The 22,831-nt window shown below is 36.3% G+C and overlaps 1 protein-coding gene across 2 annotated transcripts in view; it reads left to right on the top strand.

Annotated features, from left to right (window-relative positions):
• KIFAP3 (kinesin associated protein 3) overlaps window positions 1-22,831 on the top strand; it is a 114,981-nt gene that overhangs the window by 42,406 nt on the left and 49,744 nt on the right. For both annotated transcript variants that reach the window (XM_019716383.2, XM_019716384.2), the window contains exons 11-16: window positions 7,847-7,947; window positions 14,682-14,790; window positions 16,004-16,116; window positions 16,503-16,668; window positions 17,241-17,366; window positions 21,270-21,368. In XM_019716383.2, the coding sequence (XP_019571942.1) occupies window positions 7,847-7,947; window positions 14,682-14,790; window positions 16,004-16,116; window positions 16,503-16,668; window positions 17,241-17,366; window positions 21,270-21,368 (714 nt within the window). The remainder of the gene's footprint in view (window positions 1-7,846; window positions 7,948-14,681; window positions 14,791-16,003; window positions 16,117-16,502; window positions 16,669-17,240; window positions 17,367-21,269; window positions 21,369-22,831) is intronic.

Below are 22,831 nucleotides of genomic sequence, written 5' to 3'. Positions count from 1 at the left end.
ACACACACACACACACACACCATCACACTACTCTGGTCCAAGTCCAGTGACCTCCGTCTGCAGGGCTAAATCCAGCATTCATCTCACGCAATCTATGAACAGCACTGGGTACAGCTCTCTCCTTCCTCTTACTTTTTTCATTGTTTTTTTAGGACACTGTGCTCTTCTGATTTTCCTCCTAAGTAACCAGCCCTCCATCGTCTCCCCTTCCGCTTCCACCTCATGTCCCCAGTGTCTAAATTAGGCTACGCACCCCACCCCCAGCCTTAATCCTTAGACTTCTCTCCGTGTACTTACTCCTTTGGTGACTTCATCCATTCCATTCAAGTATTCTGCCTTTTCTGATATAAATAAAAAGATAGGTCATTTTAGCCTCTTCTCTGATTTTCTTAGTCCAAACATTACCACTTGGATGCCTTATAAATATCTGAGATTTAACACATTGAAAATTAAGCTCCTGACCCCTTGCCTTGTCACCCCACCTCCATTTGCAAAGCCTTTTCCATCTCCATAAATGGCAACTTCCTCTTTCAAGTTAAAGCACCAAAGCTCAGGAGGTTTTACCCTGGATTCTTCTCTTTCCCTCCTGCCCTGTCTGCATCAATCTTTCAGGCCAGTCAGCTCTATCTTCAAAATACAGCTGCTATCGCCCTGGTCCCAAACACCATCATCTACTCAAAGTGTGGCCCACAGACTAGTGCACATTCATCACGCGCTGTTACTAGTCTCTGGTGAGGAAATCCAGGAAGTGAGAATAAGCATTTAGACACCCACAGCAGGTTAATCAAATACGATTGTATCTACTGACTATCATAGAAGCTTTGAACTTCTGTTTTCAGTATCTTTTGTTTAATTTTATTTTTATTATACTTCACAAAAGTGTTGGTCTTTGACACACTGGGAAGAAAAAATAAAAACGTGGCCCTCTACACTGCAGATAGTTTGAGAAGCACTATTGCAATAGATGAAATGACGGATTTGGATTAGCATTCTGTTCTTCTAAGGTGTTCAAAAGTACATATAATGTTGAAGCCAGCATCACAAATGACCCTGCCTCGTGATAGTTTCTTAGTTCATTTATGAGCAGAGAAGAGAATGTTTCTAAAAAATTGAGGAATTAGTAGTGTTACTTAGAGATGTTGCTAAGCTTTCCAATATTTATAATGCGTGTAATAGCTAAAGGTCAAACTCATACTCAATAAATATTCATCCATTGCTTAACTGGCATTAGGTACTTCAACGTGTAATTTATGAATCTGTGTGCAAGATACCTAAAAAAGTTAACTAGGTCAGACATCTTTCTTAAAGGTGCCCTTCAAGCACCAGAGCACTGGTCAGTGATACTAGTAGAAACGTTTGATCCATAGTTCATTCTTGATTCAAATCCCTAGCTATATCAATTCTGAGTCTTCTAAATTTGTGGACTGTGAGTTCATGCTAATTTGCATGGCTGGTTTGTGCTTAGACTAATTTTATTTCTTGTGGCAGGAAAATTAGGATTTCTAGATTCAACAGCACACTGTCATGCCCGTTTCACAGTTTTCACCTGAATCATTTGAAAAAGGATCCAGACTTTAGTCAGAGTAACGTTAGTCCATGTTCTCTTTACTGGAAGACCAATTAGAGTTTCTAAGGTTTTCTAAATTCCTATTAAGTGTTGCTGTATTCCGTGACGAGACCCAGAGGAAGAATGGCACCTGATTTGTCTTGATCTAGATTACATTAGGTAATCTGGGTGTCAGGGCATTTTCCAAGGCCGTAGAAAGATTTTATCAGCATGTAGGGAGTCAGACCAGGTCAAGAGTTAAGTGATAAATGTTCGATTTCTTCCGGTTGAGACAAGTCTGCTTTCCCTTATTGTTGATCACCCGAGCAGATAATGTTGGACTCTAAACTTTGATCATGTAAAAATTAAGGGTTATTTTCTGTGACCATTCTGTCATATGTTCTTAAAAGAAAATTGAAACAGTTAAGTTCTGAACACGTTTGAAATTCGCCCATAACGTTAAGTTTACTTTTTTCATTATATGTTAATATGACTGGATTTTTAATTTATCAAAAGCACCATAAAATGAAGAAATAAAGCTTGTCTTTATTTTGTGAAGAAAGCACTATTTTGTAAATGGCCTTTTCTGAACTTGTTTATTAAAAACTGTTTGGAAACAGAATAATGTTTTCCAATTAGGAGGTGTTTTCCTTTTTTTTTTTTAAAAAAAGACCTAGGTTGCCTTTATGATGGTTTCTTTAAGAAACTTAAGGTAGATTTTTTTTAATAACTTCATTTGGCCTGTTTATTACAAAACTGTTATGGAATTTCACACATCTGTTTCAGAACGCAGCTCCTCATAGACTACTGCACTGTTTCTCAATTTTAATAGGCCTCATTATCCTATAAATAAACCTACATTTTCTTACCTGATCAAGTGAGCAAACAATAGGGGTTAGATGTGGCAAACACTTTAACAAAAAGCACATGTCTAGCCGTCAGGGTGAGGTAGAGTCATATCAAGATGGCTTGAAGTTATTAATGGCAGTAAAATTTATGCTTCCTCCTGTTTTCCCAATTAAATCAAGAAGCCTTTTTTCTTAAGATTCTTCTATCACCAGCTGGTTCCAATACTCTGTGTGTGAATATTGCCTGGGGTGTCTCCATTTCTAGATGGTAAAAGCTGACCAAAGCACGCTGAGTCGATGTGGACCTGTAAGCTAGAAAGCAGTCATTGCTAAGGGCTTTATTTTGGTCCTTATCGTTTGTACCACAAGTATGCATAGTTTGGAGGGTGTATTATAAAGAAGTTGTTGTGGTATGCGCTGGATGTAATAAAAGAATACTACAGACAAGGTAATAACTGAAAACATGTTGAAAATATTTGAAAAATAAGCTACATGGCAGAATGTACAGTTGTCCGTACCACAAAAGAATGAAAATGCATCAAAAGTATTGGCCTTGACAGAACTTATTTAGTACTGTTAACGTGACAGAGCTATTGAGCTTTAATGGTCGCTTTACAATTTCAGGTTCTTATGTATTTCAAATTAAATACTTGGATACAAAAATCACTTATCCACGAAACATTGTATCACAAAATTGTTACCCTCGTATTCATACTGATCATTGTAACATACAAATTGTATTTCCCCCTCTCAGTTCATGGTTAAAAATGCTTGGTATTTATCTATTCATCTCAAATCTTTACTGGATTTGACTGTGAACAAATCTATTATAAAACAGAAGACTATCCAATATACTTGCATTTTTAAAAATTGGTCTCTCCAAATTGAAATTTTAACTAAGGCTATCTAATCAAACTGGGTATATGTATCTGTAGCATGTGCTGTGATAGCTTAAACATAAAATGTATGGAAACATGTACCAAAGATGTTCTAATACACCTTCAATATATTTTTAGTGTATTTTAATATAGTCAATGTGTATGTCTAGTAATTGTTGCAACTGTCTTTTCAGTGGTGTTTTTGCCTGTGGCGTTTTCACTATATTGATAGAGCTTTAAGGGCTCTGACTCTGTAGGAAAGTTAAAGACACTGATTTTTGGACTGTAGTGTATTCACATAGGCTTTCCAGGGGCACTATATCACCTTAATTCTACTCTGTTCTAATACAGGGTAGAATTCTAGTCCCACTTTTCTTATCTTTTCACAGGGCCTTTGGGACTTCAAAGGGAGTTTTCTGCTTTGAACGAAGACATGGCGTGTAGAAGGGAATGAGAATCTAGCGAATGATGTGGCCCATAACTTGTGTTCTCACTCTGTTTTTACAAAGTGTGGGGCTGAGTCTACTGCAGAAGCGGAAATTTGGCTTTGAGTTCTGGTGTTCAGAACTCATATTTCTGCTTGACTGAACTGTGAATGGAAAATCCCAAGTGTCTTACAAAATCAGTGGCTAAATGGTGTTTTTACTAATCACTTCAGAGATGAAAAAACCGAAGACATTTTAAAATTCAAAACCCATCAGCATGCGTTTGCCCTTTAATTGGCAGAAAATCGATCGTGAGAGCAGCCCAGAGAACTGATTTTTTTTCCTCCTTCAGCTGCTCCAGCTGAACTCCAGCTGCAAATTTCTTTAAAAAGAAAAAGAAAAAAAACAACCCTTGAATGTATTTTATAAGGGCAATAATTCCCACAAAATCAGTTACTAGAGTTAATGACCAGTTTGTTAAGGCAGTAACTGCCCTCAGCTGGGAATGACCAATTTTGGGAGAATGGCTGCACCACTGCTAAGATAATTCAGTAACACTTTCAAATAATGATCCAGCTAATTAACGGTGAATTCCTGTGGAAATCCTATCGAAGTACTTGTGACCTCTGCATTTAATAGCCAGTGAGTTCATCATGATTCATGTTTATTACCATAAATACCAAAAGAATCATAATGACTGGGCCATTTTTTTTCCACCCGGGCCTTATTACTTCAACAGATTTGACTAATCCACCTCTAGTCATTAAGCCCTCGTTCTTAAAATACTCAGTCTTTTCACTGCCCTCAAAATTCACAGGGCCACTGGTACTGTGCCAGCAACCTGACTCTTGCCGGCCTGTTTTTACTTGGGATGCCATTAGGGAATAATTGATGTCTATAAGCCTTAAAGGAGCCCTTTTGAAATGCCTGCCATTTGTAAGACGTGGAGGAATCATAGCTGGTTAGCTGGAGTTTATGGTTCTTAGTCATGAATTCTTACGAGAAAATCATACCCGCCAGCCCCCCAAATTCATTTAGGATATACAAGATGGTTGGGTTTGGTGTTTTGGGTTTTTTTGTTTTTGTTTTTGTTTTGACGTTTATGTTTCAAGAACTAAGATATCCTTTCTTTCAATGAATGAAGACTATTAGCTTCTAATAAAGGATAAGCTCTTATTTTACTTGGAGCATTTAATCTCTCTTAATGGCTGTTTATTGCTACATGATCTGCAAATTAGCCTTTAAGTAATAATAAAAGTTGGCTGCCAGGGTGCCTCTACTTTCTGTGTGCAGCTGTGTTTGAAGAGATGCATTCAGGTTACTTCCAGACAGCTCCTCACTCCAGGTAGTCACTTTGTCCTAAAATACTTGGTCTTTCATTGTAGCTGTCCGACACCTGCTAGGTGTCATACAGTGAAAGGCTGTATTCTTATCAAGTAATTAACCATTCATATAATCAGTGAGGCAGTGAATCAATGAATAAGATACCTATAGTTTATATGCTATCATTCATATATTGCAGTTCTTTAGAGGAGTAAGGAAATAATAGGTGATATGTAACAAGATATGAATTAGAATCATTAAGGTAACATCTGGGTAACAAGACCATTTATAAAATATTTACATAAGAAGGGAGTTAAATTAACTCTATAGGTATTTGTAAATCAGTTTGATTGAATTCTAGGGAACCTTTATCCAGACAAAATCTAGAAGACATATCAACAACTTGGGTGATATAGACCTGTGAGCACAAAATTGTAGTCCCTTCGGTACAATGTCATCACCTCCTTTCACACGTTCCTCAAGAAAAATAAACAGTCTCTGGGGTACTGCTGGTCACATTCCAGTTTCTTCTGTTCGGTGGTGCTCAGAATGGGGGGGGCACAGCTCTAGGTTTTCTTTGCTTCGCACATGCTGCTTAAAGATAAATGAAGTAATGTGGCTAATTGTGAGGTTTGTCCTCCGTGTTCTCGGACTTTTCTCTCTGTGTCCTTTCGTCTTGACAGCCAGTCACCTCCACTACCATTCCCCACACTGGGAGTGAAAGTAAGTTCTATTCCACCCAAGAAAGCGTGAAAGAAGGAAGAGAGTCACAGTGTGTTTGTGGTGGTAGAATGCATACTGATGACGATAATCGATACTCTGTTTTTTCTCGAGATTTATTTGCACTAAGGATTTATAATCCTATGAGAATGACAGAACGATGAAGGGTTCTTATCAGAGTGGAGACTTGTAGGTGATTCTCCTAAACCCATATTCTGGGAATAGCAGAGCTTTGTAGGGAAGGGGCTGGCTAGGCCACAGGCTCAGACTATCTATACCTCTAACCCCTGACTAGCTCACCTCCGAGAAATCGTGGCCGCCTCCCAAGCCTACTTCGCCTCTAACAATGGTCTAATCTTGAGGATAGAAAAACACAGACACATGTGTATTCGGGGCGCATGACAGTACAGTTCCATTGGTAAAACAGAGACATGGTACCGCCAACATACGAATGATAACATAAGGTAACATATGAAAGGTAGCAGCCTTCTGGGTGAGGCGCAGCAGTTTTCCCAGGATCACAGGTGAGGAATTCATGAAGCACAGAGTTGCTGCAGTGCTCACAATGCCCTGGAACCCGGAAGTGGCAGAGACACACCTTGATGGACCCGTCACCATGACGCTGGGCCACCAGGACGCTCCCTGTTTCAGCGTCTAGCACCTTGTTTTTCTCATAAAATTAAACACTGCTGGAGAGTAGTTCTTGTCCAATTTAGTGAGAGGGATTTTTTTTTTTTAACGTAGCACTACTTTTCCCCCAGCTTTATTGAGGTCTAATTGATATCACCTTATGTAAGTTCGCAGTACACAATACGATGGTTTGATGGCGGTATGTGTCACCAAGTGGTCACCACAGTAGGTGTAGATAACACATCCATCACCTCACTTTGTCACAATTTCTGTGTGTGCGGTGAGAACTTTTAGGATCTGCTTTCTTAGTAACTTTCTAAGATACAGTTCAGTATCGTTAACTATTGTCACCATGCCGTTTAAATATTAAAAATAGAATCAGATGTTTATTGAGAAACTTCCATGTGCCATACTGTGCCTTGTGAGAATACCAGTTTATGCCCTGTAAGAATTTCTATCCACCTTAAAATATGCCTGCTATGTGGAAAAAATTCAGTGAGAATATAAAACAGTATTTTAAAACAACTCAAGTATTTTAGTAATTTTGTGCTAGGTAGACACGAAAATAAAGGTGCTGAATTTATCCTCCCTGATAAAATGTGTTTCAGATCTTCTTGATATATTACTTATTAACTAAATTTACTTACGTGCTTGATTTTTTAAAAAACTCGGAATATCTCCAAGGATTTCTCATAGCCCAGAATTTTTGAAAAGGATACGGTTTTTTGGATAAAACTTCTTAGCTAAACAATTTTTCTAGCTCTAGTTTTGTCACTGACTTTGAAATCATAAATAGTTCCTAAAAATATGGTCTATCTGAAAGGTAAAATGATCACATGATATATTACAGTTCCATTTTATTTTTCAAATCTGTGATATATTATTCACTTTTCTTTTTTCAGTTTCAAGGTATATGAAACTAGAATTATTTTACCTCAGAAATTCTGAGACAATCCTTAGTCTATAGTTTAAGTGTATGTAAGTTTATAGCCTTTACCATTTTATAGTCATGTACTTTTTAGTTTTATAAGTAGTATTCTACTTCTTTTATCATTTTGATTATTTTTCCAGTGTCTGATTCATAGGAATTAAACACACTTTTTGTTTACTATGTCTTATACATCATCGCTTTCAATGAACGTGAACTCTGTTAATCGCATATTTTGATAAAACAGTAAGGGTGGGGAGGCCAGTTGTGTAGTGGGTACTGAAAATGATTAATTCTTAGGTTTGTGGTTCATTATTTTTTCCAAAAAAATACCTTGTGAAATACACATTCTCTCTTGGCAATTAGTCATATTTCACAGATAGTGTGATCCAAACTTTGCAATTGAAATAGGGAGTTTGAAATATTTTCCAGATTAGGCTTTATTTAATTCCATAGTTTAAAAGTTTTAATGCATTAATTTGTGTATTATACCCAAAACATTAATCCCCTAAATATCAATCACCATATCCATGATTTCTTATTCCCAGGCAATGAAAACTACAAACAAATAGCAATGTGTGTTCTTTACCACATAAGCATGGATGACCGCTTTAAATCAATGTTTGCATATACTGACTGTATACCCCAGGTAAGTGGTTTACATGCTTTTAAAAAGAGCATTCAGAAAATAGAGAGTTTTCATTTTTTCTCTTGATTAGCCAGATAACTGTTTCCTTAAAATTTTTCCTCTTAAAATAACATAAATTTGTTAATAGAAAATCTGTTATAATACAAATTTTTTATAAGTACAGAAAATAACTTTGTTATCCCAAACCCAGAGATATTCATTTAATATTTTGGCATACTTCTTTCTGCATACTTAAAGAATAAAATATTGTCATTATATGCTATATGTGTTTATATATTATTTATTTGCTTAATAGAGCTTAAGTATTTTCCCATGTCATTGAACATTCTTCAAAAATTATTTCTAATAGTGGTATAATATTCTGTTGCATAAGTGTACCACAATTTAAATATTGTTAAATTGTATGTTTAATATTTTCCAGTGAATCACATAAAAACAAATGTAAGTAAGTGTATGTAAGCAAATGAAATAATGTGGAATAAATATCATAGTACATAAATGCTTATCCACATCTCTGATTTTTGCTTTAAAGTCCTAAAAGTAGAGTTACTAGGGCAAATTATGAACACTTATCTAGTTGACACATTGTGGCCAAATTACTGTCTAAGAAGACATAAGTTTATTTTTCCAACTAGCATTTCATTTTTAACAACACAGGATATTATTATTTCTCTAAAATTGGAGTGTCTGTTTCTTTTTATTTGCATTTCTATGAATATTGGTGAAGTTGAACATTTTTTATATGTTTATTATCCATGTTATGTTATAAATTATTCATTCATGTCCCTTGCCAATTTTTTACATTGGCATGTTAATATTTTCATGATTAATAAAATCTATATAAAATAACTATTTTAACTCTGTCATATTACAAACATTTCCCAACTTTGTCATTTGCTCTTTAATTCTGTTTATGGTTGATGGGTTTAAGTGCTTTACGTTCTCCGATGGGAAAGTGCTTCATCAAAATTCTTTTATTTTTATAGCGCTGTTCCCAACAAAGATGTTTGCTATGACTCAGTTGCTTAATATATTTCATATGTTATGTCACTTGTCTTGAAGGAGTTTAGTGATTTCTTTTTACATGGACTATAAGGGTAGAAATTCTGTACATATACGATTTTACTTTTAGGGAATTTACATTCATAGAATAACTATTGTGCCATTAATCTTTATTAAACTGAGCTCCGGTAATTTGATTATCTGATGATTGAAACATTGCTTGGGCTGATTTTTAATATTATTTTCTATAAAATGATTTTCTAAAATAGATAAAGCAAAATTCCTAGATGTGTGATATACAATAAAAATAACACACTGTTAAAAACGCATTAGAAGAATGTGAATAATAAGTCATACTTCTTAAAATAGTTCTTCTGAAGACTTGTAAAAGGCAATTCCTTGTTAGCCTAATGTAAGTTATTAAATTTATATTACTTGAAAAGTAATTAATATGTAGCAAAAAATAGACCATGATTTCTCTTTTTGTTAATTCTTATTGACCATCCTTCTATTCATCCCAAATCTGTAAGACAGTTCTAAAATTGAATTTCCTATTCCAGAATTTTAACACTACATATAATTAAAAAACTGATAAACTCTCAAGGATAATTTCTTAGCCTTTTATGTCAGGGGATAAACTAATTATTCTTGTTTATAGGAAATAGACATCATTCAAAGGAATATACAGCATATTTTATCTAACAAGGCAAGGCTTCTTATAGAGATAACGCATGTCAGACTGTAGCCAATGCGAAGTGTAATCAAACTCTTTGTCAAACAAGTTTTCAATAAAAGAGTAGCCATGTCAAAAGGAGATTACGGGTGATTTACTGCAGTCTCACTCCATATGTTCCAAGGGTTTCTGCTTTGCAGTTTCAAAGGGTGTTCCTTTTTTCAATCCCATTTAGTGTCAGAACTTCATTGACTACAGGATATGAATTGGAAAGCAGCCAAAAAAGAATATTCTTGCCTAGATTGACCATTTTTATCCAGATTAGATTTTTAAAAGAATAATGTTAAATAAAAGATATAAATGTAAGCTAAAAAGGGTTGGCAAATTTGTTTTGTTGAATCTTGAATTTGGAGTTACCCTTCTTTTTTAGAATATATAATCTCAAACATAAAATAGAAAACTTTATTTTAAATTAAGAAACAGAAATAAGAGCTTGTTTAGGTTACTTTTGAGACCTGATTATTATGTATTGCAGTTGAAAACTATGTGTGTAGAAAATTCTCTCACACCTGGTTTAGAACAATATTCATGCATGCTTTCTTGCCGGATAATTTTCTAACACCAAATATTTCTACAATGTAGTTTTCAGAACTTTTGTGATCTGTGTTTCATGAACAGAATCTTCTAAAACTTATCCGGTGGTCAACTTTTTTATTTTCTTTTTAAAAGTTCAACCCTTGTAGGAATAGGTGAGGTTATATTACCAAATTATGTCATAAACATCCTGAAGCTTTTTAGTATGAGGCCAAATTTTGAGAAACCAAATGATACTGTGGAATATATTTGTTACTAAAGTACTATCCAGTCTATAGCTTGTACTTTAAATGGGGCTCAATTTTGACATATTTAGGAAAAAGTTGAGGTGGTTTGATTGCCACCCAGTTCCAAATTCATTGTAAAATAAAAGAATCATGAAAAGCAAATCTGCAATTCAATTGAAATTTCCATGCTTCCTTCAGGAATTAAAAAGATATACTCCTTTCTGAGGTATTGGCTATTTGAAGTACTGTTTATGACACTAGTAAAGCTTTAAGTTCCTTTGTGAAAACTGGTTCACCTACTTATTAAATAAAGCTGTATCTGAGTTACAGAGTATTTTTACAGTTAATGTAATATTCTCTTCACTTTGAAATCATGCACATTAGTGTTTGTTTAGTAAAGATTGTCAAGTATAGCAAATGAATTTTTCAAATGAGAAGCCTAAAATAACATTGAAAGTGGGAAAGCAATTGTTCAGTGGTCATTTATATTCATGTCAGTGATCAAAAAGGATATGGAGTATGGTCATAGTCTTTAATTACATTAGATATGTACGTAAAGGCACTTTTATAAACTGTAAAACACTATGCAAAAGTAAAGTACTATTAGTAAAATATCAAATCTTTTTCTCATTATTTTTGACCCATTCATAATCCAATTTAAATACTGCCTTCCTTACGTGTTTTATAGCTTGAACCTAAGATTGGATTAGCGTTCACTTTTGAAAATTATTTAACATTCAGAGTAGGTGATTATATATTCAACGTGCCTTGTAATCTCTCCCAATATTATGGTGCTTTGCTTCTTTTGTACTTGATTGCCTCTAATTATCCAATATATTCTCATTTTTTCCCTATTATGTCACTATTCTGCAAAATTTGGGGGCCAGGCAAGTCTTTCTTTATATATGATCTTAATGGTCTCAGTGGGTGAATTGTTTCAGGTAAGCATACTTGGGGATAACCAGGAGTTAATAGTTGTATTCTAATAATAGTTAAAAGTACACATTAACAGTTCATTGTTATTTAGACCTCTAAGATGCATGTTTTGTTTAAATAGGTGCAAATGCCATCCAGATGCTTATAAAAGTATTTATTGGTAATGGAATGGCCAATCAAAGTACATGTTTAGGTAATGATGTCATGGTGTTATTCAATATTTTACCCTGGAACAGTGTGCAAGAATCTTCATAGTGATCCACATGTTTTCCACCGCCGTTGTCCTATTTGGCCCCTCTTTGATCTCCGTGCTTCTTTTTAGCTGAATGCTGGTAAACGTCCTTTCTGACAGCCCCCTTTGCTCCTGCCTGCCATTATCTGCTGAAGTTCAGAAACCAGAGCATCACTTCAAACAGTGGAGCTAGGGAGTAGCCAGTCAGAGGAGATTCCTGAGGCATGCAGAGTTCTGCCATAATCATTCAAAGATGTTTGGGCAGGGGGTGGGGGTGGGAGAGGTGTGTGTGAATACTGAGAGCGGTGGGGGTTGGCCTCTGGTCACTGGTAAATAAGTGAAGGCAGGTGCCAGAGAGTCTAGACACAGTGATTTCAGTCGTGGGTCTTTGGCATCTGATACTCAATATGGGACTTGTCTGATTGAACCAGTATTGCCTCTTCAGTGCACAAGCTAAGCCCTTTTAGTGCCTTCCTGTTAAATTAGTAAAAGATGACAATGGACACAGTTAAAGCAGAACAAATCTAGTTTTAATATTTCCTAGTTGTCAGCAATTACACTTACTTTTGAAGTGGCATGGGCAGCAATCAAATTAAAGACATCGTGCTGCACGTAGAGTTTGAACTAAACTATTATTTTTAAATGTGAATACTTTAATTAAAATTGAAGTGTTTCTCTTTCTTATTATGAAAAAACTAATTCTATATCATGATACATTTAATTCACAGTTAGTCCTAATTTCTCTTGATTTGGGGTCGGGGGTGGGGGTTGGATAAGATTTCAAACCATGCATTATTTTTTATTTTTTTTAATTTTGCTCCTGATTACTTCATTACAGGATTTAAGATGGAAATTACAAAAACAAAACAACAAGCCAAAACCCTCCACTTCTCGACAAATCACCTCTAACCCCATTTTTAAGGGCAATTTTTATACTATGGGTTAATGTGAAGTAAATAGCAACAAATATTTTGCCTTCTTAAAACTTTGCTTTAATGTGACATATTTTTGTTATTTCAAAAAAACTTCTTGTATCAGTAAAAGTTTGGAAGAAATTTATAGTACATTTTTAATGAATATGAAAAACATACTAATTACATTAATTAGAGGATTGTTGCCTACAGTTTTATTAATTTGTAATTTAATTTTAATTGGCAGTTAATTTATAGATAGGTAGCAAAATCTGTTAAATGTATACCCCATAAATTTAGATTATTTTTTTGCCATAGAATTTTTAAATTCTGCAACATTATCAAAGTGTTAATGATAATTTACCCAAAGATTTCATTGGCAGCAACATTTCTGGTCAAAGAGCTGTCCTCTGGGAAAAGGCATGATATGTGCCAACCATTCACCTGCTCTAGTGTTTTGTAGTTTCGGCATATAGTGAAATATAGATATAGATATAGATACATGTATATATATTTGTATTAGAATTATACCTAAGTTTCGGGGTTTTTTTGGAGAAATTGTAAGTGGATTTGTGTTTTTAATTTTGGTTTCCAGTTGTGCATTGCTAGCACATAGAAATATGATTGATTTTTGTGTGTTGACCATGTATCGTTTTTGAGACTTAAAAGTTGTCTAGAACTAATATGGAGAGCAACTAAAACAAGATTTAACAGAACAGGATCTAACCAATAGTTGTTATTCACTTACTAATATAAGGCACTGGGCTGGATTTACGAAGGCATGTTGATCTAAAAAGGTATTGCCCTGAGAAGAAACATAAGAAATTTTTAGGTTATAAATTGACTTCTGTATGTTGTTAGCAATTTGACTTAGAGAAACATATCTTTACATAATATACACTAAGTTAATTTGCTGATTTACCAGTAATATAAAACTAGCTTCTCAAAACTAGAGCATAAAGTTTGTTCATTTCTCCTTTATTATAGCAACTAATTCTTATCATGAAAAATCTAGGTTACTGCTAAATGGCATATGTCGCCTACCTTTTCCTTTTTCCTCTTCTGTCTGTTGCTTTTCTAATCTTCCATCCCTTTCTCTTAACCTTAAATAGAATTATTTTCTCATTTTATACCCGTGCCCGAATAATTGGATCCAGCCTACAGCTTCAGTTATCAACTCTATATGACAATTCCGAAAACTATGTATACCTCCAGCCCAAACATTTCTTCTAAACTCAGGCTTACATTTATAACTTGTACTGAATATCTGTACTAGACTATCAAAGAGGCAACTTAAACTCAACGTATCTAAAGCCAAAATCACTATCTCCGCTTTAAAGTTTTTTCCTCCTCTAGTTTCTCCTTTTTGGTAAATGTTGGTACCACCATCCACGTTGGTGCAGAAACCTGGGTGTCATCTTTGACCCTTCCCTCCCCTAACCACAACATCTGGTCAGTTTTTACTAAATGCCATTATGATTCTCTTTCCTAGGTATATCTCTGCCCGTCCTTTTATCTCTGCCCCCTCTACCCTTCCCGGAGACCATCGTCTTACCTGGATGTTTCCTCTAGCCTTCCAGATGGTTTTCCCACAGTTTTCTTCATCTGTTTCAGCCAATTTTCTACACTGGCCAGATCTTTTTGAAACACGGATCTTATCCTAACACTTTCCTTACTTAGAAGCTTTTAATGGCTTCCCATTATGCTTAAGATGAAGCCCCAAATCCTTAACATGTACTTCAAGACCCTGCATAATCTGGCTTTTACCTTCTTATCTCGACACTATTTCTCCCCCTCCAAGCATGCTTGCCTTCTTTTAGTGCTTCTGCAGAATCATGTTCTTTCCAGCCTTGTCAACTTTGACCAAGGTATTTTCTTTGGTCAGAATGCCCTACTTCCACACAATATTTTAAATTCCTTATGTATTCGCCACTTTACTTAGTTTATATTTACTGCTGAACACCTAGTAGTTCATTAACCATTTATTCATTTAGTTATTCAGTAGTGAAAGCGTACCACTGTGTGTTGAAAATGTAATTGTATTATGTTATTCCCAAGCAACATACAATTGAAGATAACACACGGTGATAAAATACTGCTTTGGTTTTTTGTGTGTCTTTTGGAGTAAAATATGCCTTATGCCCTATGTTTCTTGCTAGTTAATGAAGATGCTCTTTGAATGTTCGGATGAACGAATCGACTTGGAGCTCATTTCTTTCTGCATTAATCTTGCTGCTAACAAAAGGAATGTACAGCTTATCTGTGAAGGTTAGTACCTTTGAGCTTCTGAGATAACCTCTATCATATGGCAATTGGCATACGATGGAAAATAGGTAATCAGGAATTAAGAATTATAGTAGCTACGTAAATCTTATTTTTAAATAGTTTTTAAATTTGTAGCTATAATTCTTAAAGGTCAGGTAGAACATTCTTATATCATGGGTAGAAACACCCATAATATTGTATAAACCAAGATCAGTTACTCTTAATTGAAATTTGATTTTTAAAAACATTTTCTAGATGAAACAAAACTTTTTATTAATGCAAAGCAATCTGTTACAATGTAAAATGACAAAATGCAAATGTATTATTTGTTTCTATAACACTTAATAAAACAGCTTGTCATACATTATGATATTTTAGTCTGCCCAATAGTTTTTTTCTTATTTAAAAAGTATACATGTTTGTTACAAAAAGTACAAACAAGCAAATAGGAAAAAATTAAATCTTTACTCTCACTATCCAGAGATAATTATAGGTAAAATTTTGGTGCAATGCTAATACATTTTTCTAATTAAAATGGAGTTCTCTATATATATGGTGACACTTTTTTAAAGTTAATAATACAATGAATATCATTCCTTGTGATTAAATACTTTCATAAAATATAATTGCCAGTAGCTGAAAACTAATCCATTAATGGATTTTCCATAGTTTAATCTGCTATTTTGGATATTTAGTTTGTTGCCACTTCTTTTCTATTATAAACAATGCTGCAGTGATTTTACTTTCTCTGAATCTTTCCACATTTCAATTTTTATATTCTTAGGATAAATTCTTAGAGGTACAGTTTTCTGGGTCAAGGAGTACTTACATTTTTTTAAATTTGTGGTACACATTCCATACAAAAGAGCACATACTATGTGATCACACTTTTGTGAAATTCTAGAATAGGCGGAACTAATATGTTGAATAAGAAGAAGAAGAAAAGAAAAGTGATTTTATTTTGGGAATTGGATTGACTGGGGGCGGGAAGAGGGACCACAGGGAACTCCGCAGCGAATGGAAATACTCTGTGTCGTGATGTGGGTGTGAATTACACATGGGCGTACGCTTATCAGAATGAATCCATTGTACACTTAAGATTTATGCATTTCACTGTATGGAAATTGGGGTTTTTTGCAAACTGTACACAAAAAAATTCATGGAACTGAAGTGAACCTTAATTGTACTGGGGGAATTTTCGGTTTTTCTGTATCAGGAAACGGGCTGAAGATGCTCATGAAGAGAGCTCTGAAGTTCAAGGACCCATTGCTGATGAAAATGATTCGGAACATTTCCCAGCATGACGGACCGACTAAACATTTATTTATTGTAAGTATAGTTTGGGGCCTGCTGTCTCCTAAAATAGCCTGAGAACTGAAACTTTACAGTGCTACACTTAGAATGTAGCTCTCGTCAAATATTAACTCATGACTCAAGTCGGCTCTCCGTTATCCACTTCCTTGTAAGTTTAGCTCCTAGAAGATTCCACCTGGATTTTAATATTGCTTTTGTTTTCTGATCCCTACCCCAACCCTTCTGCCCTCATTCCAGTTTTCTTGCCTTAAACCCATTAACTGTAGGCTCCTTTAGTCATTCGGCTCAAGATTATTACAACACAAGAAATACGTTTGATACTTTTTTTTTTTTCCTATGAGGTAAGTTGACTTCTGCAGAAATCATATTTTAAATTTATATTAAAATTCTATTTTATTCAGGATTATGTTGGGGATCTTGCAGCCCAGATCTCTAATGATGAAGAGGAGGAGTTCGTGATTGAATGTTTGGGAACTCTTGCAAATTTGACCATTCCAGACTTAGACTGGGAATTGGTCCTTAAGGAATACAAGTTGGTTCCGTACCTCAAGGACAAACTGAAACCAGGTCTGTGCTGAGAATTCCACTTCTGTCTAATCATCAGTTGTTTCTTTGTGGTATGAACCAGGCTGCTAGAGAAGTATTTTGTGACCATTGTTATACTAGTAACACATTTTCTCGCGCACCGCTAGTTCTAGCTCTAGCTCTAGTTTCTTTCTCCCACAAAGGTGGCCACGAGGCCCCCTCTTATATGCATTGACTTTTTTTCCTAGTATGTTTTCTTAATGTTAGTTTTCCTTCCCTATCCTGCCTTCTTTCTTCTTTTTTTAACTCCTGCCTTTTTAAAATTACCAAATGCCATTGCCCTCTGCACATGCATATAGATGCACACACAAAGTTCCTTGGGGCATCCAAGTGAGTCTTCTGTTTTCTGTGTTTAAGTTGTCCTTGAGTCGTATTTCCAGAGACTAACATCTACTTCTCTACTGCCCTTCCCCACCACCACGAACTGTCATTAGTGAACATGGAAATTTGGGAAAAGACAAATATATAGCCATGTTAAGGATTCACAAGGAGTGCTTGCTGGCTCTCAGTGTCTTTCCTGTGCGTGAACACAGGGTGTGGTTTGCCTTCGCCAGGTTCTGCAGAAGATGACCTTGTTTTGGAGGTGGTCATCATGATTGGGACTGTGTCCATGGATGACTCCTGTGCTGCCCTGCTGGCCAAGTCGGGGATCATCCCTGCACTCATTGAACTGCTGAATGGTAACGCATCACTTACCTCAGTCTGTTTTTATGCTACTATATTAATGGGTTTTGAGTTTAAAATTTTAAATGTCAAATAGAGTCTGGAATCATGGAAGGTTATTTATCTTGTTACATGAATCATAGCAACTTAGATTATACGGTTAGAAAAATGAATCACATATGAGATCGAGCGATATCAAAGAGCTTTAGTTTGCAAAGCTAACAGTGTCGCTACAAAGTGATTCAGGACCAGTTTTACAGGTACTGCCGTCCTCTCATCAGCCTCAAACAACTCATATTCTGTCATTTCTTCTTCCTGTCGAGCTTTCTGTTGGTCGAATTGAAACTCCCATCTTGTACAAACCCTTTTTAAAATGTCTTGATTTCTAATTAGGAAAGTTCCTTTGGAAGCTAATTCTCAGCATCATATTCCCTCCTAGGTCCAGACATAATATTGTCCTCTAAACCTTCTGCCATGAAGAGGGTGTTCTCTGTGCTGTCCGTCAAATGTGGCTCTTCAGTACCTGGAATGTGGCTGTTGGGACTGAGTTGTTCATTTAATCACATTTGAATCAGCTGCAGTGGCTTATGGCTCCCTACTGGACAGCAGAGGCCTCAGGAGAGTCTTTCCCTTAGCTTTGTATTACTCTTAAGGGGCCAGGGTTCGCTGTTCTCCACACCGCATGCAGAATGTATCTGCATCTAATGTTATTCTGTTAGGGCCAAGCTTTCTAGGACCTTGTATTCGTCTGCTCAGGCTGCCATTAACAAAATTCCATAGACTGGGCAGTGTACACAACAGTTGTTTTCTCACAGTGCTGGAGGCTGGGAGTCCAAGATCAGGGTGCCCACCGATTGGTTCCTGGTGAGGTCTTTCTTCCTGGCTTGCAGATGGCGACCTTCTCAGTGTGTCCTCACACCCTCACGTGGCAGGAGGAGAGGGGGCAGGGAGGGAGACAGCACTTGCAAGTGCTCTGGAATCTCTTCTCAGGAGGACCAGAAATCCATCCTTATGACCTCATTTAACCTTAATGACTTCCTCATAGCCTGTCTCCAAGTGCAGTCACATTCGGGGTTGGGGTGCCAGCATATGGATTGTGAAGGAATACAATTCAGCCCACAGTAGATATTCCACTTGGAAAGGAGCTCAGAGGATAGAAGTGAAATATACTAATACAAGGAGCCGGGGAAGGTACCCTAGTCTCAGTCTTTCCCATGCAGGGTATAAGAGATACGCATTTTCTGTTTTTTTTTCATAGACTTTTTTGAAGTGGAACATAAAAAGTGCACAAATTATAAGTATATATAGCCCAGTGAGTTTCCAAAGTGAGCACACCCATATTATTCTCACTCACATGTGGAAATAAAATATTTTCAGCACGTAAAAGCCCTCCTTCTGCCCCCTCCAGTCATTATTAACTTTCCCAAGTGGTTTCTGTCCTTTCTTTTATCACCCGAGATTGATTTTGCTTGGTTTCGAACTTTGTATCGATAGAATCTGGTTTCTTTTTGCCCTATGTTATAAATACCAGATTCATCTGTGTTGTGTACAGGGTGTGTTTCTTCTCATTGCTGTGTAAATACACCACTATTTATCCTTTCTACTACTGATGCATAACAGGGTGGGTGGTGGTGGTGTTTTAAGGGAGAGCAGTAGTCCGAATAACGCCCTTACGAACATTCTTAAACTTTTGTGAACATATTTCCTCATTTCTATTGAACACATACCTAAGGAGTACAGTTGTTGGGTGGTGGGGTACGCATCCCTTTGGCTTTAGTAAATAATAGCAGTCTTTTTTCCAGAGCAGTCGTACCGATTCCCAGCCTCCTAGCAATGTTCTAAACTGCAGTGCTCTCCGTCACCAGCAGGTCTGGGCACTGCCGGCCTCTTGTATGGCAGCCTTTGCAGTGGTATCTCACTGTGGCTTTAGTGTGCATTTCCCTCATGATGAGCAAAATTGAGTACCTGTTTGTGTTCATTGGCCACTTAGGAATGGCCAATAAAGTGAAGTGCCTATTTCAGTCCTTTGCCTATTATTCTCTTTGGAGAATTTTTAAGTTTGATTTGTAAATTCTTTGAGGTAATGCGTTTTAATAGGTCATCTAGGTATAATGCCTCCATATTTGAAGTATTCCTATATCTAACACAGTGGACACTTGAACACGCTGGTTTAACTGTGTGCGTGGATTTGTTCTAGTAAATGCATGTCCTAGTTTTGATCCACGGTTGGGAGTCTGCGGACTGACTGTGTTGCTCCAAGCCATTTGATATGAGTGATGATGCATCTACAGGGAGTTCTAGAACCAACCCCCGTGGGCACCAAGGGGCAACTTAAGTTTCAGGGGAGTCAAAAGTCAGATGCGGATTTTCCACTGCACAGAGGTCAGCACCCCTAACCTTCCACCTCCCTGCACTGTTCAAGGGCCAGCTGTATATACTTACCTTGATACTTCCTTCTCACAGCCCGGAGTTTTCAGGTCAGAAATAATTAAGAGAAACTAGGTGAGGTGAAAGTGAAGACAATGTTGCTGGCAGAGTGATGTTGAAGATTTTGTGGTGAGCTAGGGAAGCTGGAACAAAATGGCCTGTGTCCTCGAATCGCTGTCCCACCCTGATTGTGACTGAGAAAGCGCCGATGTGTCAGAGCAGGCTGGCAGGGGAACTGAGTGCTATGCTGGGTGTTGATGTTCTCTCATGGGGTTACCCCAGGCAGCGGCTGTTTCCCATTCTTTTTAGGAAATGTATGGATTTTCAGGATTAAAACGCTTTGGGTTAAGTGAGGGAGCACTGAATATCAGGAGAGTACTTAAGAGAATTTTAGCCCATGTCATCTGGGCGAGCGGTGCTTTGGCAAGTTAGTGAGGAAATCGTTTGGAACAGATTGGACTTTGAAGGGCCCACAATTTATTTATTCCACACAACTGGTTGGATGCTCTGTTGACCTGTAAATCTGTGTCTGACAGGTATCATTGAACTGTTGCCAAGAGTTGATAGCAAACTATTAGTAAATCAAATTTCATATCCAGGACCTAAAAATTAGATTTCTGTAAGTATTTGCTTTTGCCATTACATATTAATCAGTGGACATCACCTATTCTGTTGCAGTACTCTTGTTATGATATGAAACATTTATTAATTAGCCTATGTGAATACATAGCATTGTTTTTTACTATTATAATTAATTAGATTGAAACTAAAATACCATTTATTTCACGCCAATAGGTAAAGTTTACTTCTGTTAACATTCAACAAAGAAAAACACTTGCTTATTTCTACCCCAAAATTTAGAATTTAGAAGGTGTGATCTTGTTTAAGAATTGTTTTTCTCAATGTAAAGTCCATATTATAAAGACAAAATAGAACCAGATTTATTTCACAAATTAGAATTGTTTAAAGAATTCTTATGATGGACACACACAAAAGAAGTTGTGGTAAGTGTTGCTATCTCACGTGGGACATAAAAATGGCAATTTCTTTATACCCGGTGGCAAAATATAGTGAAAACTGTAAAGAAGTACTATTACTATTCTCTTAAACCAGTCTTGTCCCTCATTTCTTCCTAAGTACAACTCGAGCTTCTCAGATAAGCAATCTCAAGTATCCAATCTCCAGATAGGGTACAATTTCTCTTTTTCAGAATCTTATTTTTTTATCATTGTATTCCAAAGTAATTTAACCTATTTAGTTTACAACTTCTGAAAATATATTAAGAAATTTCCTCATTGTCATTATCATATAATTAAGAAAAAAAACACCAAAGACGTAAATGATATCTGCCACCCATATAATTTAAACTAATTATCCTTTACCTGTCTCCTTGTCACTTTCAGTTTTTTTCATTCTGTTATTCCCCTCAATGTTTTTCAGTTTTGTATATAAACATAGTATTCTTTTATTTGAAGTTTTCTGTTTCCTTTCAGCCCAACAAGAGGATGATGAATTTGTGTGCCAGATAATTTATGTCTTCTATCAGATGGTTTTCCACCAAGCCACGAGAGATGTCATAATCAAGGAAACACGTATCCTTTCAATGTTTACAATAGATAAGGACATTAAACATGTTCAGAAAATATGCATCTTTAAGTATTTTTTCTTGCAAATGTTCAAATGTAGAAAACATCAAGCTTTGCAGTAAATTTAGAGGGCAAGCTATTCTTCCTGGAAGCTGTTGACCGCAAATCAGTGTACAGGAAGAACATATCGGGAACACTTTTATTAACTTGCCAGGCTGTAATTCCTAAGAAACCAAACAAACATACAGAACTTCCTTCTCCAGCATAACTTAATTATCAGAGGTTCCTAGGACTAGCTTTACTCCTCTTTTAATCTGACTTAGTCTGCATGGGAAAGCACATCTATTTTCAGGACTTCAGCTACCAACTCTACGCTAAGCATTTAACATTTTCAGAACCTCTCTTGAGTTCCAGGCCTTTGTTGCTAACTGCCATCTGAGTCCTCCACTTACCTGAAAGGGCGTAGAATGGTGTAGCCTAAGGAGCCTCATAATCCCTTAGCTCTAAAAGGTAATTCTTACCACTTACTAGCTACAGGACTCTGGATAAGTTACTTAAGCTCCTTGAGCATACAGTCTTGCACTTATAAAATGGCCATAATATTAATATTATGAAACTAGAAAGAAGACCTCCCACCTTATGGGATTGCTGTAAGTACTAATGGATTTAAAGTGCTGTAACAGTTCCCAGTGCAGAGATACTCAGTCAGTGGTAGTTTATCATTATTACATCTAAAAGGGTTCTCTGTATTGCCAACATCTCCCGCAGAGTCTCCCTTCTGTATTCATAGAGGATAATGGCAGTATCATCCACCCGTTCCCATAGCTGAAAACTATGTGTCTGCCGTCTCTTACTACACTTACTCGTTTAACCTGCTAACATTGATCGTGCTGACCATCTAACATTGTTTTAAGTGCTGCATGTACTCAAGGAGTTTATGTTCTTGGAGAGTTAGACAAGTAAATGAGAAAAAATTATAATTCAGTGTGGTCAGCGTCAGATAAATAGGTATGTGCGTCAGATAAATGGGCACAGGAGAGGCTATATAGCCAAGTCTGGGGAGGTAATGAAAGGATGGCGGTGGAAGTGGTGTCTGAGCTGAATCTTTGTGTCTTTGGGGTGTTTTGTGTGTGTGTGTGTGTGTCTGTGTGTGTGTGTGGTAATCCGCTAGTTCGTGTACAAAAAAAAAAAAAATCTGCTGTTGAAATCCACTGTGTAAAATTCTTCATTACCCGTGTAAAAAATCTAGATTCTTTGACTTAGTGTTCATAGCTCTTCATAACCTGACCTTAACCTATTTTTCCAAAGTTTTCCCTTTAACCTTACAAGACACAGTTTTTTTCTTAGCACACCAAATTTCTCATCCTTTATCAACCACAATCCACCTTGTCATAACTTACTGTCTCTTCAGGTGCCTTGTCACCCTCAAATGCATTTCTCTCCTTTTTCACCTGACAGTAACTCAGCAA

This window comes from Rhinolophus sinicus, linkage group LG17 (genome assembly GCF_036562045.2).
Source record: "Rhinolophus sinicus isolate RSC01 linkage group LG17, ASM3656204v1, whole genome shotgun sequence".
Taxonomy (NCBI): Eukaryota; Metazoa; Chordata; class Mammalia; order Chiroptera; family Rhinolophidae; genus Rhinolophus; species Rhinolophus sinicus.
Note: the sequence above shows the minus strand (reverse complement) of the source record. Positions and strands in the feature narration are given on the sequence as shown.